The 18,023-nt window shown below is 34.3% G+C and overlaps 1 protein-coding gene across 4 annotated transcripts; it reads right to left on the bottom strand.

The window, feature by feature from the left end:
- Nucleotides 1-788: 788 nt before the first annotated feature.
- Nucleotides 789-18,020, bottom strand: LOC138129353 (zinc finger protein 43-like). Of its 4 annotated transcripts, none has more exons than XM_069045646.1 (3): nt 17,838-18,010; nt 9,765-9,957; nt 789-7,735 (listed from the first exon to the last, which is right to left on the bottom strand). In XM_069045646.1, exon 3 carries the CDS (start codon nt 7,719-7,721, stop codon nt 5,649-5,651), a length of 2,073 nt encoding a protein of 690 aa, XP_068901747.1. In that variant the 5' UTR covers nt 7,722-7,735; nt 9,765-9,957; nt 17,838-18,010; the 3' UTR covers nt 789-5,648. The 4 variants fall into 4 exon arrangements, 3 of the variants coding, with proteins under 3 accessions (XP_068901747.1, XP_068901745.1, XP_068901746.1); XM_069045644.1 differs by having other exon boundaries at nt 9,868-9,957; XM_069045645.1 differs by lacking the exon at nt 9,765-9,957 and having other exon boundaries at nt 17,838-18,009.
- Between the last annotated feature and the right edge of the window lie 3 nt (nt 18,021-18,023).

The following is an 18,023-nucleotide window of genomic DNA, read 5'->3' as shown; positions in this document are numbered from 1 at the left end:
ACCATAAGCACGCAAATTTGCCTCCAACCGTGGACATTTTTTGTAGTAAATTTTAAAAATCACCCTATATAATACAATAAGTGGACAACAAAATTTGTCAATTTTCCAAAAGCAAGAGCTACGAATGTCTTAAATGACAAATTTTGGAGACAATTTAATTCATACACTAAAAATCCCATAAGCAGCGGTGTTTTTGTCATTATGACAGCGAAAAAAGTTTGCCCTAACTTTTCCAGCGACAAAACGGAACCTAACGTTTGAAAGCGTCTGATTCTAGTATGTCTGCATCATAGTGATTTATGTATTCATTAAATACCGAATTACACTCAACCTTTTTTTTTGGGTCGAATTAAACTTGATATTTATAATTCGAGTTTTGTTGTCTGGCAATTAAACTCAAAAAACTGTCAGAAAAAATTCAGTCAGTTTTTTTCGTTAAATTGCCAGGCAACAAATTTCTCATTGAATGTCAAGTTTACTTCGACAAAAAAAAGCTCTCGTGTAATTATAAGTGACAATTTAATTCATGTATAAGAAATCTTATAAGGCGCTGTGATTTTGTCACTTTGACAGCGGATAAAAGCCCTGACTTTTATCCGGCAAAAACACTCAGGTAACTTATACCTTTAGTTGCTACGCATCTAAAGCTTGTTTGACACGATACTACATTTTTGAGAAAATTTAGTAGTAAATGAGAGAGGACCAATGAACGATCAGGATCTGACAAAGACAGACTATGATCCTGATCGTTCATTGGTCCTGATCGGGGTCTCTCTCATTTTCTAACAAATTTTCTACAAAATTTAGCATCGTGTCAAACAAGCTTTATACCTTTAATACCAAATAAAAAAATTAAATTTGTATTGCTCGTTCATTAAATTGTCTCGCCAAATTACACTCGAGGTTTCATTTAGTCAGGAAAAATATTTATTTGCAACTCAAACTAATTTTGCTTGACAATTAGACGAGAAAAATTAGCACGATAAAACCACGACGGTCGTAGGCCGTAAGCAATTCGTTTTCGTTGCAAAAAATATTTATCCTACTAAATGAAACCTATTGTGTAATTACAGTCGAAAAAATTAAACCATGAATTGTATTCGACGACAATCCACCGAGAAATTAAGTTGATGCACATACGCAACCATTTGTACCGGCAATTATTATTACAGTAAAGAATAATGTTGAATGTAATACCAATCACATATTTAGGGCTTTGTTTGTTACACCTGTGTATCGATTTAATATAATTTTTTGTAATATCTAGTTGTTAAAGGTGGATATCCGGACTGTTTGTCACCATGTAAACAACCTCATAACGGCCGGAGTCCGTTAAGGGTGTCCGTTATGAGCGGGAGCGGCCGTTATGAATGACCAAATAACTATAGCAACGTAGATCTAAACTTTATTTTTCAAATTTCTTACAATTGGTACAATAATTAATGTTTAATGTTATGGGACACACCTTGAATTAATCGAAATCCGTAAGTCACTAGCAGATGTAGACGAGATCGAAGATGATGCTTCAGAATTTTAACACCGACACAAGCGCGATTTTGCAGGGAATAACGATGACCTCACTTGCTCTGCGGCCATCCGGACATCGGGAATATCTTGATCGCGATTTTTTATTGGTTTCAGTCGTTTATTTTCAACGGAAAGTTAAGTGTTGAACAAATCTGACAAACAGCAGCAAATGGAGACAAGATCGAAGATGATGCTTCACTAACACAAGCGCGATTTTGCAGGCAATAATGGTGACCTCACTTCAGGACATCGGGAATATCTTGATTGCGGTTTTTTATTGATTTCAGTCACTTATTTTCAACGGAAAGTTAAGCGTTGAACAAATCTGACAAACAACATTGAAACAATTTTTTTTCACAAACAACGGTCGACATGACGACATCCTCCGCACACTTATTAATCATTCGGTTTTTTCGATGGCGTTGAAAAAAATGTATTTCAAAAAGATAATTGTGAACGAATCGTAGAGATATTACAAAAACTATTTTTTGTAATATCTAGTTGTTAAAGGTGGCTTTCCGGACTGTTTGTCACCATGTAAACAACCTCATAACGGCCGGAGTCCGTTATAGGTGTCCGTTATGAGCGGGAGCGGCCGTTATAAATGACTAAATAACTATAGCAACGTAAATCTAAACTTTATTTTTCAACTTTTTTTACAATTGGTACAATAATTAATGTTTCATGTTATGGGACACACCTTGAATTAATCGAAATCCGTATGCCACTAGCAGATGTAGACGAGATCGAAGATGATGCTTCAGAATTTTAACACCAACACAAGCGCGATTTTGCAGGGAATAACGATGACCTCACTTGCTCTGCGGCCATCCGGACATCGGGAATATCTTGATCGCGATTTTTTATTGGTTTCAGTCGTTTATTTTCAACGGAAAGTTAAGTGTTGAACAAATCTGACAAACAGCAGCAAATGGAGACAAGATCGAAGATGATGCTTCACTAACACAAGCGCGATTTTGCAGGCAATAATGGTGACCTCACTTCAGGACATCGGGAATATCTTGATTGCGGTTTTTTATTGATTTCAGTCACTTATTTTCAACGGAAAGTTAAGCGTTGAACAAATCTGACAAACAACATTGAAACAATTTTTTTTCACAAACACCGGTTGACATGACGACGTCCTCCGCACACTTATTAATCATTCGGTTTTTTCGATGGCGTTGAAAAAAATGTGTTTCAAAAAGGTAATTTTGAACGAATCGTAGAGATATTACAAAAACTATTGTACAATACATGTCCGTTAGGGCCTTTACAGCCTCGCCAGTATTATTCGACTCGCTCTGCGAGCTCGTCTCACAAAATTTCTGGCTCGGCAGTAAAGGCTATCCTAACGGACTTCTACTGTAAAATACTAGTACAATACACGTCCGTTAGGGCCTTTACAGCCTTGCCAGTATTATTCGACTCGCTCTGCGAGCTCGTCTCACAAAATTTCTGGCTCGGCAGTAAAGGCTATCCTAACGGACTTCTACTGTAAAATACTATAATATAAAGTTGACATTTCATTTTCGTAATAAGTTTGACGTTTCATTCAAATGCTGCAATTTAATTGGCTAAAAATATTCGAGTTGGACTGTCGTTAAAATCTGTTTACGTTTACATATTAAGGTAAATACACCCACTGACTGTATATGCCGGTAGGTATTATATAATATTAACCTGTATATGCCATTCACGATGTTTTGGGGAGGCCATGGAAAAAGTGCATTTAAGTTGGCAGTAAAGCTGTCTGTTGAATTAGGTTATGTTTTTCTAAGTTTGAGGTTATAAACTGCGTCATTGTCTAGTGCATTGTTGTCAGTTTTACTAGTTTGCAATAGAACAATACTCACACATTTTTAATCCAATTTAACAAAACAGGAAACTGACTAGAACAGACTACATAATAGTAGGGACCGGGACCGGAAGACGAAGTGGATCCTGTTAATTTATGCACCACTTAGATAACCCACCTATACAGTGTCTTAACCAACCAGTTAGTAACTTCTCAATGAATTTTACATTTTAACCAAAACATTCCTAGAACTAGATTGTATAAAATCTTGTACCTACTTATTAAGCCTTACTTTATTCGAATCTTTCTGCAAAATATTTACACACCCATCGTCTATGACAAAAAAGAACAAAACTATTCAACTTCCATAATTTCATTAGAAAATTCTAAATCATCATTACCTGCATCAAAATCCCAATCAAATTCCGAGTCACATTCTCCTAATGAAATTATTAAAGGTAGAATGTTTTCAAATAAAAGATTTCACATTAATTTTGCCCAATCTTCCGAAATAAGTTCTTCACAATATCTACAAAAATGTTGACAAATTTCAGGAGTACATTTCAAAATAGACTCAAGCGATAAATTCACAACTCTATCGCAAAGTTATAATAGGTCTTACAAAACCGTGTGCCATTTCAATTGAGTCGTTGTTTCTTCCTTCACTATCCGTGCTATTTATTTATTTTGTACTCACCTACGATTCAATTTATACACAAAAAAATAACTTGACTTCACTGTAACTTACTGAAAATATGTTCTGCAGTCTAATACAAACACCATCAATACGTTTTAAAGTCGCTTAATTATGATTACGGTAAATTCGGCAACATGTTACGTTCATTTTGATAGGTCTGCATGTCAGGCACTTTAGTGACAGCAGAGATGACAGAAATCAAACATGTATCCAACGTTAAAAAAAAAATCATAGCCTCCCCTTATGCCAAAACATCGTGAATGGTACATAGATACCATATTTTAAGTAAAATATTCAAGACTAGTTTACTTTCCTTCATTGCGCGACCCGATATAAAAAAGTTGTATCCTATTACACCACAAAAGTTACTAAAATCACTAGATTTAGTAGTGTATATTGAAAATGGATGGAATCTAGCCATTTTACATAGTATGTTTTATTATATGTTCATCGAAATAAAAAACGTCTAGTGTATATCGATACAGTTGCCCATGGTTTAAATAACACGTGATGTTATAAATCTCATTGTTTCATCAATTGATATTCACAATTGAAACAGTAAAATCATTCTATTTCTTCGCTAGATTTATTTTGAACGTGAAACAATGTTTTTCCAAGGTCAAGTCTGAAAATGACATTTCCATCACTCAATTTAGAGATGAAAGTAGGCGTTTGCATCACATGTGAGGAAAGTAAATCACTTCCCTCACTAGTGGGGAAAGTAAAAAAAAAATTGATCCCCATTTAGGTAAGTATGTACATACTTTCTTTAAAATAACGTTCAAATATACATATATATACATTTGTCAGAATTCTTTATTAACAATTAGCACTTACAAAGATACTTAACTTTTTTATCAGTATTATAGAAAGTAAATGTACAATTTTTTACACGAATTAAAACTCCAAATGTTCCTGATTTTTTTTTCTAAATAACGTGTCGGTACAGAGCTTGACGTTGACGCCAAACTAGCGCTTCTTACTACTTGTCTCCATCTCAGTAACGCATTGTATTCCTTTCCGTAGCGTGCTCGAGATTTTATAGGTAATAATTCCAAAGATACCTACTTCGCTGCTTCTTTAATTTCTGTATTTGGTAAATTTACAACACTATCTTCTACTTCCATCACTATTTGTTTAGTAAATTCTGAGTAATTTTCAAGTTTTGGTAAAAACACGACTTGACATTCATTAATTAAATTTTATTGTTTACTGTGAGCATGGAAACGTGAATTTCAAATTTTACTTCTATGTTGATTTGTATAAAATAATAAATTGATAATACCTATGCAAGATAAACCGAAAGCCCTTGACGTTGGAAAAAATAGTATGTTATATACGTGAGGAAAGGTCCATTGCTAAACTTGAATGATTAGATCAACTCGCTATCGCTCGTGATCCAATTGTCATTCTCGTTTAGCAATGCATCCCTTTCCTCACTTATATAACAATATACTATTTTTTGTGCCTTGTGTACAAATTTTGTTTTAAAATTACATTTCTCACAATGAAACCACCGGACACGAGTCTGTATTGTTTGGATATTGTATGGACAGTGTTCTCTTTGGATTGTTTGTTGAGCGTTGAATGTTTACCTTACGTTGTTTAAGGCATTTATCACAGCTATCACTGAATAGCATCCGCTGAGAGATGCATTTTCTTATGTTGTTTAAGGTTCTTCTTATATTTCGTCTTAAATTCGCATTTATCACAGCTATGCCACTGGACAGCATCTGCTGAGAGATGAATTTTCTGATGTTCTTTTAGGTAGCTGTTTCGTTTCGTTTTATATTCACATTTATCACAGCTATACCACTGGACAGCATCTGCTGAGAGATGAATTTGTTTATGTCGTTTTAGGTCGTCGTTCAGTTTCGTTTTATATTCACATTTATCACAGCTATACCAATGGACAACATCTGCTGGAAGATGAATTGCCTTATGTCTTTTAAGTCCGCTGTTACATTTCGTTTTGTATTCGCATTTATCACAGCTATACCACTGGATAGCATCTGCTGAGAGATGAATTTTCTTATGTCGTTTTAGGTTGTCGTTCAGTTTCGTTTTATATTCACATTTATCACAGCTATGCCAATGGACAGTATCTGCTGGAAGATGAATTGCCTTATGTCTTTTAAGTCCGCTGTTATGTTTCGTTTTGTATTCGCATTTATCACAGCTATACCACTGGATAGCATCTGTTGAGAGATGAATTTTCTTATGTCGTTTTAGGGACTCGTTCTGTTTCGTTTTATATTCACATTTATCACAGCTATACCAATGGACAGCATCTGCTGGAAGATGAATTGCCTTGTGTTTTTTTAAGGTCCGGTTCCATTTCGTCTTAAATTCGCACTTGTCACAGCTATACAATTTGACAGCATCTACTGACAGATGATTCTTCTTACGTTGTTCTAGGGTGTAGTTCCGTTTCGTCTTAAATTCGTACTTATCACATTTGACAGCATCTGCTGACAGATGATTTTTCTTATGTTTCTGCAAGTAGCGGTTTCGTTTTGTTTTAAATTCGCATTTATCACAATTATACCACTGGACAGCATCTGCTGAGAGATGAATTTTCTTATGTCGTTTTAGGTTGTGGTTCAGTTTCGTTTTATATTCACATTTATCACAGCTATACCACTGGACAGCATCTGCTGAGAGATGAATTTTCTTATGTTTCCTTAGGTACTCCTTCCCTTTCGTCTTAAATTCACATTTATCACAGCTATACCACTGGACAGCATCTGCTGAGAGATGAATTTTGTTATGTTTCCTTAGGTACTCCTCCCCTTTCGTCTTAAATTCACATTTATCACAGCTATACCAATGGACAGCATCTCCTGAGAGATGAATTTTCTTATGTTTCCCTAGGTACTCCTTCCCTTTCGTCTTAAATTCACATTTATCACAGCTATACCAATGGATAGCATCTGCTGGAAGATGAATTGCCTTATGTTTTTTAATGTTGTTCTTATATTTCGTCTTAAATTCGCATTTATCACAGCTATGCCACTGGACAGCATCTGCTGAGAGATGAATTGCCTTATGTTTTTTAAGTCGGCTGTTATGTTTCGTTTTGTATTCGCATTTATCACAGCTATACCACTGGACAGCATCTGCTGAGAGATGAATTTTCTTATGTTGTTTTAGGTAGTCGTTTCGTTTCGTTTTAAATTCGCATTTATTACAACTATACCAATGAACAGCATCTGCTGGGAGATGAATTGCCTTATGTTTTTGTAAGTAGCGGTTTCGTTTTGTTTTAAATTCGCATTTATCACAATTATACCACTGGACAGCATCTGTTGCTTCTTTTGTACTAAAGCAACAGTACTCACATCGGTACGACGTTTCACCACTACAAGATACTACATCTACTGTCTCACATTTTTCTTCTGTATCAAAACATGAACCATCAAAGTGTTTGATCCACAGTAAACTAGAATATGTTTCAAACGAGCACTTTTGACAAATGTAGCTTTTCACTACGGTGTTATTTTTTGGTTGATCTTGCACACAATCAGTGCCCTTTATGTGATATCCCCTGCGATGTTGCTTCAAAATTACCACAAAATCGGTTTCAAAATTGCAGTCCTTGCAACAGTATTTTCCCAAATCGTTTCTTTCGCATCTGGGTAATTCGAGTGGCAAGCGGTGACATTTTGGGATACTCTCGCTGTATTCCAAATTTGCCATTTTGATCTTGTAATCTGAAAAATTTCATTTCGTGTCAATAGAAAAAACTACTCAAAATAATCACAAAATGTCTTATCTAAAGTCCATTCAAAAATCAAAAAACCACCACCTGTTGCTTTAGGTTGGTAAAATTTAAAAGACCCTAGGTAGATATTTTTTCATACTATGTTGGTAACTATAGATTATGACATTTATTTGATTCAAAATATGTAAAATTCAGTTGCTTTGAATTTCGTTCATATTGTTTTATTAGCAACACGTTTCATTTATTTATTGATTCTTATTATTTTTTTTGTTCGACACTGTCAGAATTTGAGAATTTTCTCCTATGTGAACGGATTTTGATAAATTTGACAACTTGTCAAAACGAAACGTCAAGCTAATTTTAAAGATTTTCATCTATTTGAAGCCTTTGGGGGACTCGTCGAACAAAAAAACGTTGTATTCAACTCGTTTTTGTGTAATTTGGGCTTTTTTTGGCACTCGTGGACCTTTAAAACTCTCGTTTCACTCGAGTTTTAAACTGGCCCACTCATGCCAAAAAAAGCCCAAATTACATGCGAACTCGTTAAATAAACTACTATTACTTAAACATGTCCGGAAAAACAAGACACTTAATAAACATTTACCTTCAAAATTACAAGTCTCACCAAATTTTACACTAGACAGCGTTGCCGATAGTAATTATCGAGGAAAATGCGACGTTGGTGGTTTTTTAATTTTTGAATGGACTTTACTTGTGATTCAAAATGATTGTGGGCAAGTATGGCAACTATGTACGAAAATGTATGTGGCAACTCTGTAGGTACAGCGTGATCAACAATGACTGAGTCTGTTGGCAATGAAACAATTGAAACAAATTGGTGTTTTTTGTCTCGCAAGTGTCATTGACCGATGTTTTAACTTGACACGACATTAAAAAAAAAGGATATATCAGTTACGTGACGAGGAAGACAGCTGGCACTCGTTGGCAGCCCAGATCCAATAAATGTTGAAAATGTAAATACATATAATGTAAAAACCATCTTATCTACTATAATTTAAATGTCTGTGTCTGCAATACTATTACAGTTTCCTATAACTTGCGGGGTGGTGACTTCTACCGATATTTTACGCGTTTTTTTCTGGGTCGCAAGTCGCAATATTTTGAGCGATCAGCCCAGAGGACATTTTACATAAATGGTGTTTTTTTTTTTTAATTTCGCATCGAAGTTGGCCTTGCACGTTCAAGAGTCGATTGTGAATGAATTAATTACTCGTCTTATAAATACTGATTTATCAAGCTGCAGATTAAAAACAACAACGGAAAAAGTGAGGTTAGATTCAAACCGCTGATGTCTTAAAAAATATTGATTTTTCAAATTGCATATTAAAAATACGCAAAAAATAAGGTTAGATTTAAACAGCTGATCAGAGTTGTAATCCGGTAGTGCGCTCACAATCGATTTTTCAACGGCAACTTTCAAAAAAACATCCGTTACGAAGCAAGTACGTAGGTACTTACCATTAATTATTAATTATGTAATTCTATCAGAACAGCAAATGAGTTTTTCACAGTCCCAGTTTATTTAATGTTAGTACGTTAGTAGTTCTACAGGGTGAGCAACAATAACTGTTAACAGTTGGCAAAAAAAAATTTACATAAAATTTTCAAGACTGAATTGTACCTATTTCGGTTTGTTTTATTGACAATATTGACACCTGGTATACATTTCAAATTTAAACGTCTTGGTTTTTGTAATCTTTTATTAATAAAATGGTTTTCTCGTTGGAACATGACATAAAAGTCACCAAAAATCACCAGAATTTATTGCCAACTCAATCAGTACTTGTTGCTCACACGGTATAAACCATTCACGATTATTTCAAATTCGGACTATCTATGAAAATCTGACATTTTAGTTGGCAGTATTGTGATTTGTCTTAATAAATCTATTTTAGGTTATAATTCAACCGAACACGGCTCCCAAGTTGTTACATTTTTTAAATAATTGAACCCATTAGGAACAATAATCGTAAAATTGTAATTGAAATGAAACATACATATTTGTAGGGCAGTTCTGGGTTAGATAAAGAACCACAATGCGCGTGGAAAGAAGTAAGGAAGACGAAGGAAGCCATTGGCCTAGTGTCTATATTCAGAAACCTTTTATGACACTGTAGTTTTCGCGGGCCGGTCCACGTATTTGAATTAGTGCCATCTCCACTCTTTTCTTCCTCTACGGAACCACTGAACCTGGAACCAGGAATTGTAAGAATATGCAAAATGACCATAGATAAAAACGAGAATAGATAGCCGACGCTGCCGACTCTATCAAGTTCAACCACGGCCTCCTAGATTTATAAGAGACTCGTCTCTTATCTTGTGCTGCATTTTCAAACTTAAATTGCCTAAAATTGCATCGAGTTTATCAATACATTTACAAGTTAACAAATGATACGATATTAATCTTTGACTCACCGCGCAACATCAGTACGTCTTTTGTGTCCATGGGTTGTAATTGTTATTTACCCAACGTATGCGAGAGGAGACATTTCAGGTGGCCGTGTTGCATTAGTGCGAACGCGGGGAATTTCTTGCCGCAAAAATTAGGTAAGTACAATATTTTTTTTTTTAAGTAAATAATTTAACATTTGTAACTTTTTTACTATTGGGTTGGTAGCACCTACCGCGCTGATCACTAATTATTTTCAGTGCCCTGTTATTGCTCTTACTTTTTTGAATTGTATACTTAGTTGTTTTATAATAAAATTACTTTTTATTATTTATTTTTTTATTTTATTTATTGTGTTGATGACAATTAATTTTACACTTGCAAAAGTGACGAAATGTCAATTTTGTTTAAAGTGAATTGAAGTTTCCGTCTGTCTGCGTCATTAAATACCAACCTTACAATGCAATTTCCCCTGATTTCTGCTGCAAATTAAAAAAAGACCGCGTGCGGGAAATCGTTGTTCCTGCACTCCGAGGACAACCGGGAAATACATACATATTTTTTGACATACATATTTTATTGGTGACGGTGCTGAGCCGCGGAGGGAAAGCTTTGGTCGATTTAGACCATGGAAAAGCTTGACATCATGTAAACGCACAAATGTTATGCATTTGAAGAGTTATTGCGTCATTATTCCGGTTCCTGCCGTAGATAGAGGAGACCGGCGCACGTTGAAACGCTTTTGGGTATTTGTTTTTACCTGCACACATTTAAGTGTTGTTTTTAAGAATGAAGAAAAATGATAATTCAAAAGATGCCCCACTTTAGAGACAAAATAAAGTGTCCACCGGTGTTTTTAAAAAAAACTTGGTGAGTAAATGGTCAAAATTTGGGGAAGATGCCAATTTACCGAATGGTTGGGGAGATTTTTACCGTAAATTGATAAATCCACTTTTAATTTAAATTCATCTATCTCTTTAAGATATCTAAAGCGGCTGAGCACTATTCATTTTTAATATCTCATGCTTCCACTCTGTATCCTGCTCTGAATTTTTTTCATTTACAGGGTGATCTTTAAAAATTCCAAAATGGTCTAACTTTATTTCTTGTCTAACTTCAATAAATGATACCTATATCAAATGAAAGGGCGTCTAATCTAAGAGACTATAAACTGACATACAATTTTTTTTTAAAGAAGTAATGTACGTGGGGGTGATATTTAATTTTCTTATTTTAAATTGTGATATATGGCTTTTTAAATACCTTATTTTGCTAAATCTTGCTGTATATTTTTTTTTCTAAATTTTAGAAAAAAATCCAAATCGTAAATTTTGTTTAACGATACATTGTAGCAAAAATCAAGTGGATTCAAATGTCACTGTCAAATAAAGGAGTTTTGTACATTGCTGTCAAATTGTTTTGTCTACATTAAATGCACCATACCATAAGCACGCAAATTTGTCTCCAACCGGGCAAATTTTTTGTAGTGGGGAACTGTTCGATGTCCATTTTTACCCAAAGTTATGACAAATGCAATTTTTTACTGTCTAACAACTTGTCAAATTACTTGCGCAACAACTGTTCCAGCTGACAGGTTGCACAAAGTAACTTGATTTTATTTGTTTTCTCATTAGGATGTTTCCCTCAGAATTGTTGAAAATTATTAGGTATTTCTACAAAATTAAAAAAAAAAATTATACAGCAATGTTTAGAAAAATATAGATTTTAAAAATAAGTAAAAAAAACATATATCACATATGTTCAGCGAAATAAAAAAACCCAGTGTGTACACGTTTAGTATGTATCGATACAGTTGGCCATGGTTTAAATAACACGTGATGTTATAAATCTCATCATTTAATATTCACAAATGAAACAGTAAAACCATTCTATTTCTTCGTTGGATTTATTTTGAACGTGATACAATGTTTTTTTGTGCCTTTTTAAGCTGTCCAAATTTTGTTTTAAAATTACATTTCTCACAATGAAACCACCGGATATTGTTTGGATATTGTATGGACAGTATTCTCTTTGGATTGTTTGCTGAGCGTTGAATGTTTAGTGATTTTATGATTGGACAGCATTTGCTAAGAGATGAACTTTCTTATGTAGTTTAAGGTGGTTCTTATATTTCGTCTTAAATTCGCATTTATCACAGCTATGCAACTGGACAGCATTTGGTGAGAGATGATTTTCCTGATGTCGTTTTAGGTAGCGGTTTCGTTTCGTTTTATATTCACATTTATCACAGCTATACCAATGGATAGCATCTGCTGGGAGATGAATTTTCTTATGTTTTTTAAGTTCGCTGTTATGTTTCGTTTTGTATTCGCATTTATCACAGCTATACCACTGGACATCATCTCCTGACAGATGATTTATCTTATGTTGTTTTAGGTAGCCGTTTCGTTTCGTTTTAAATTCGCATTTATCACAACTATACCAATGGATAGCATCTGCTGGGAGATGCATCATTTCCTTATGTATTTTAAGTCCGCCGCTATGTTTCGTTTTGTATTCGCATTTATCACAGCTATACCAATGGATAGCATCTGCTGGGAGATGAATTTTCTTATGTTTTTTGAGTCCGTTGTTATGTTTCGTTTTGTATTCGCATTTATCACAGCTATACCACTGGACAACATCTGCTGACAGATGATTTTTCTTATGTTGTTTTAGGTAGCCGTTTCGTTTCGTTTTAAATTCACATTTATCACAGCTATACCAACGGATAGCATCTGCTGGGAGATGCATTTCCTTATGTATTTTAAGTCCGCCGCTACGTTTCGATTTGTATTCGCATTTATCACAGCTATACCAGTGGACAACATCTGCTGAGAGATGAATTTTGTTATGTTTCCTTAGGTAGTCCTTCCGTTTCGTCTTAAATTCACATTTCTCACAGCTATACCAATGGATAGCATCTGCTGAGACATGAATAGTATTATGTTCTTTAAGGCATTTATCATGTATCGTTTTGTATTCACACTTATCACAGCTATACCACTGGATAGCATTTGCTGAGAGATGAAGTTTCTTATGTCGTTTTAGGGTGTAGTTCCGTTTCGTCTTATATTCGCACTTATCACACCTATACCATTTGACAGCATCTGCGGAGAGATGAATTTTCTTATGTCGTAGTAGAGTGTGGTGCCGTTTCGTCTTATATTCGCACTTATCACAGCTATACCGTTTAACATAATCTGCTGACAGATGATTATTCTTGTGTTCTTTAATGTATCTCTTACTTTTCGTTTTGAATTCGCATTTATCACAGCTATACCACTGGACAGCATCTGCTGAGAGATGAATTTTCTCATGTTGTTTTAGGTAGTACTTCCGTTTTGTCTTAAATTGGCATTTATCACAATTATGCCAATTGACAGCATCTGCTGACAGATGATTTTTCTTATGTTGTTTCAGGTAGCTGTTTCGTTTCGTTTTAAATTCGCATTTATCACAATTATACCACTGTTTATAATTCGCGTGTTCCCTTGAATGATTTTTGGTTTTTCCTTGGTACGACGTTTCATCACTACAAGATACTACATCTATTTTCTCACACTTTTCTTCGGTATCAAAACATGAACCATCAAAGTGTTTGATCCACAGTAAAATAGAATATGTTTCAAACGAGCACTTTTGACACATGTAGCTTTTCACTTCGGTGTTATTTTTTGGTTGATCTTGCACACAATCAGTCCCCTTTCTGTGATATTCCCTGCGATGTTGCTTCAAAATTACCACAAGATCGGTTTCAAAATTGCAGTCCTTGCAGTAGTATTTTTCCAAATCGTTTCTTTCGCATCTGGATAATTCGAGTGGCAACTGGTGATATTTCGGGATACGCTCGGTGTATTCCAAATTTCGCATTTTGATCTTATAGTCTGAAAAATTGCATTTCATGTCAATACAAAAAACTACTCAAAATAATTACAAAATGTCTTATCTAAAGTAGACTCAAGTTGCTTTTGCAAACGGACGAAAAATTAGGTTGGTATTTGCTGTCATTGTGTTTGGTAATTTTGACGAATTACTATTGGTAGCATTGCTGCAAATTTAAGCTTAATGATACTGTACCTAGAGTGGTATACTGGGTGAATTCGAAATATGTCACAATTTTAAAACCCCAGGATTTTCAGGAAGTGAATAAACCGAAAATGTGATTAAACATTTTAAATTCATAAAGTCCAATTTAACTTACCTAATTCCTTCCCGAACGAGACGCTTCTGAAAGTTCTAATAAATCGACATGAATAGCCGCAAAAACGATTTAAAAACCGAGAGTGACAAAACCTTGTTTTCAATGAAATAGCCGAAAAACACTTTAAACACACAGCCGCAAAAACATGTAACATTAAGAGTGAAAACCAAGTGAAAGGAAAAGTCAAAGCAAAAACCACAACTACCGTACTTAACAATTATTATTACTTATTAGACACAATGTTCAAAATTCGCATAAAATCAGGTTAATCGACGCACATTCGAATCACTCACAAAACTCTTGCTGACGAATGCAATCGAAAAGTACCATTTCCCGTAGACAACAGCCAGAAATGTTTGCGAATGCGGAACACGACACGCACACCATCTGCACTTCCGTAACAAAATACCATATCGGTCATTTCACTATTAGTATAATTTTCCATGATAATGACACACTGAGACACAAAATTCTGTTGCATACTGCAATTAGTACTATGTAAATTTTCGAAGGTCAGTTGCAAAGTGGTTTTTTGCAACTTGAGTCAACTTTACTTGTATTTAATAAATCTAATAAATAAGTGCTCTAAGTATTTGTGTTTTGCTTTTAAAAAGTCATTCCAATCAAAGTGAAACGGCTACCAGAGGCACTTGGATCGCGAATGAATGGAGACTGTAATGCCTAGGAAGGGTTCAAAACTCGAATAAATGTCAACAAAAACAGCTAGTGAGCTAGACATTTAAATTTTGACAGTTTGAATAATTTTTTTTTTCTGTAATTACAGACAATTAAACTATAGTAAGACGTTTCATTACTACCATGTTGCTACCCAATTTTTGGAAAGGCGATTCCAGCGCGGCTCGAACATTTGGCCGAACTAATTTTATAGGCATGCTTGATGGAGTTGTTTAACTTAATAATTTTTCCTCATTTAATTTTAATTTCAAATGTAAAATGTCTTTAAAATGCACGTTTTATTAATTATGTGTAATAAAAAAATTAACAATAAATGAATTAAATTAAAATCTGGAACCAACTAAAATGAAATATTCTGAAAAATTCCCATTTTCTTCGTAACATGTCTTTGGACGTTTTTTTTTTCAAATTCTCTTCTTATGTTTTTGATGATCAAATTGATTGCTGCATCCAACAATTTTTTGTTCTAAGGCGATACGTAATTTTTTTCCGATATAATTTACTTCTACAAATTTATTCAAATAATATACACTTAGATCGTAAATTTTGGCAACACAAACACACAACTCTTCTCTTATATACTTTAGTTTCAATTTTGACTTGTCATGCTCCTTATAAAGAGTAAAAATATGTTGAATATCCGTTTTTTTTGCAAATAAGCATTTCTGGCATCCACCACAATCATTTTTAAATTTAGAAATTAAGAAATCCCCTACACATGACACTGGCTGCAAGTCAAATTTATCGTTGAAAGTGATATTGTTTTCCACCACAGAAACATTGCAAGATAATAAATAATTCGTTTTCATTTTCTTGTACTTTAGATTTCACTTTTAATTTACCGACAGATAAAAATGCCTCAATTTGTCCAAATGATGAGTTGCATCATAGTCTTCACAATTTTCTCCATAGTATGCAAATATTTGTACTCTTTTTGTTACCGGGGGCACACACTATTGTTTGCTTTCTTTCTGTCTTGAAACTAAAAGTATAACTTTATTAAGAAGTCAGTTTCACCACTTAAGTTTTTACCTTTCTAAATTACATAGCACATTCACAAATTGCCCAAAAAGCTGAAAATTTTTATTTTTTCCCTTTCTTTATTGTTTTCTTATTGACAACTTCTCAATACTGAAAACGTTGGACATTATAACTACTTAATAATTTAATAAATGCCACTAATTCCTACCTTCTTATTCCTAGAAAGTCTTATATCTTTAATATATTTTTATTTTTATGATAACAGTCACATTTGACAAATATTTTTTGACTGTTTTAAATTCAACGGTAATACTCGAACTTTTACGAATAAATACGACGGAGTGTTTTGGCCAAATGCGTGCGGAAAAGCACTGTCGAAGCTATTCCAACATTATTATACGGGATTGAAGTGTCCACGAAGTGTCTTACTATAGTTTAATTGTCTGTGTCACGACCTGCTGTATTAGAACCGGCCTGTTCAAAAGTGTCATTTTGAGTGATCCCCGCAGAGCGCTAGTGTACGGGCGCTTTTTGGGATATTATTCATCCACAAAACGAAGGCATTACACATGAGAACAAATTTTTTGTTGACAAGTGCACAACTCCATATCTCTGCTGTACACACACTAATTACAATTTTTTCGAATATACTTACTTTTTATTCAGCGAAGCCCGATAGAAACTTTAAAACTTTGGTACTTCCCTATTAGAACTCACTACAAAACCGGTTTGTTTATCCTAATAGCTGAGAATGTGGTTGGGACATGGAAGTCAGCTATTGTATTCAGTATTGTTTTAGAAAGAAAATATGAACTTACTGTACTCAATCTTAACTCTAAAATCATGTATGAACATATTTTTCCGCATTTTTATTCTTTAGAAACACTCGTACTGTGGCGCCCTCATCGGCTCTTTCTCGGAAACATTTTCGCAATGCTTTTTTGATAAAATGAACAGGCCGGTTATTATACAGCAGGTCGTGGTCTGTGTCTGTAATCACAGACCATCAACTATAGTTTAATTGTCTGTGTCTGTAATCACAGACAATTAAACCCCAAGGAAGTTAAGTTTTATAATGGCCCGTCCCGCCTATAAAGTGGGAGATTTTTGGTGTATGTGAATCAGTTCAGAATTAAAATTTGTTAAGGAAACAAGTCTTTGATTGCATTTTCTCCAATACGCCTTACACTTTATTTGAAATTTGAGTTTTACTGGATCCTGACAGAGAATTGAAAAGATCATTACTAATTGATCAGAACTGGGATAATTCTTTATTAATTTATCAGAAGTGGGTTAAAATTTTCTTTAATACGTGTATCAACAGATCGTGGTTCTTTGATTAAAAAATAGACATATCTTTGACACACTCACGGCATTTATCGATAATGTCCTCTCTTTTAATTTGGAGTTTCAAAAATGAGGAATGAGTCGTCGTTACCTTATTTATTATCGAGAACGTTACTTGGTAATGTTATTAGTTATTACTTATTAGTTTGAAATGGTATGTTTTTAAATTTCACGTCGAAGAACTCGAAGAATGAATTAATTACTCGTCTTAAAAATATTGATTTTTCAAACTGCAGATTAAAAACACAAACAACGGAAAAAGTGAGGTTAGATTCAAACCGCTGATGAACCACTCGTCTTAAAAGACTTATTTTTCAAACTGCATAATATTATAAATACGCAAAAAGTGAGGTGAGCTGATCAGAGTTGTGTGCTCAGGATCGACTCTTCATCACCAACTTCGACGCCAAAATAAAAAATAAAACACCCGTTACGAAGGAAGCACGTACTTACCATAAATTGTATCAGAACAGGAAATGTGTTTTTCACATTCGCAATTTATTCAATGTTACGAGTTCTGTTATTATCACTCCATCACAACACAAAACACGTGCCAACAAAATTCGTCATCAAGGATTCAAGCACAGGATTCAAGGAACTAGGAATCTCGTCTTTATCTAGGCCAGGAATATAACCAAA

The sequence above is a fragment of the Tenebrio molitor genome, chromosome 4, assembly GCF_963966145.1.
Source record: "Tenebrio molitor chromosome 4, icTenMoli1.1, whole genome shotgun sequence".
NCBI lineage: Eukaryota > Metazoa > Arthropoda > Insecta > Coleoptera > Tenebrionidae > Tenebrio > Tenebrio molitor.
This window is presented reverse-complemented; position numbering and strand designations above follow the sequence as displayed.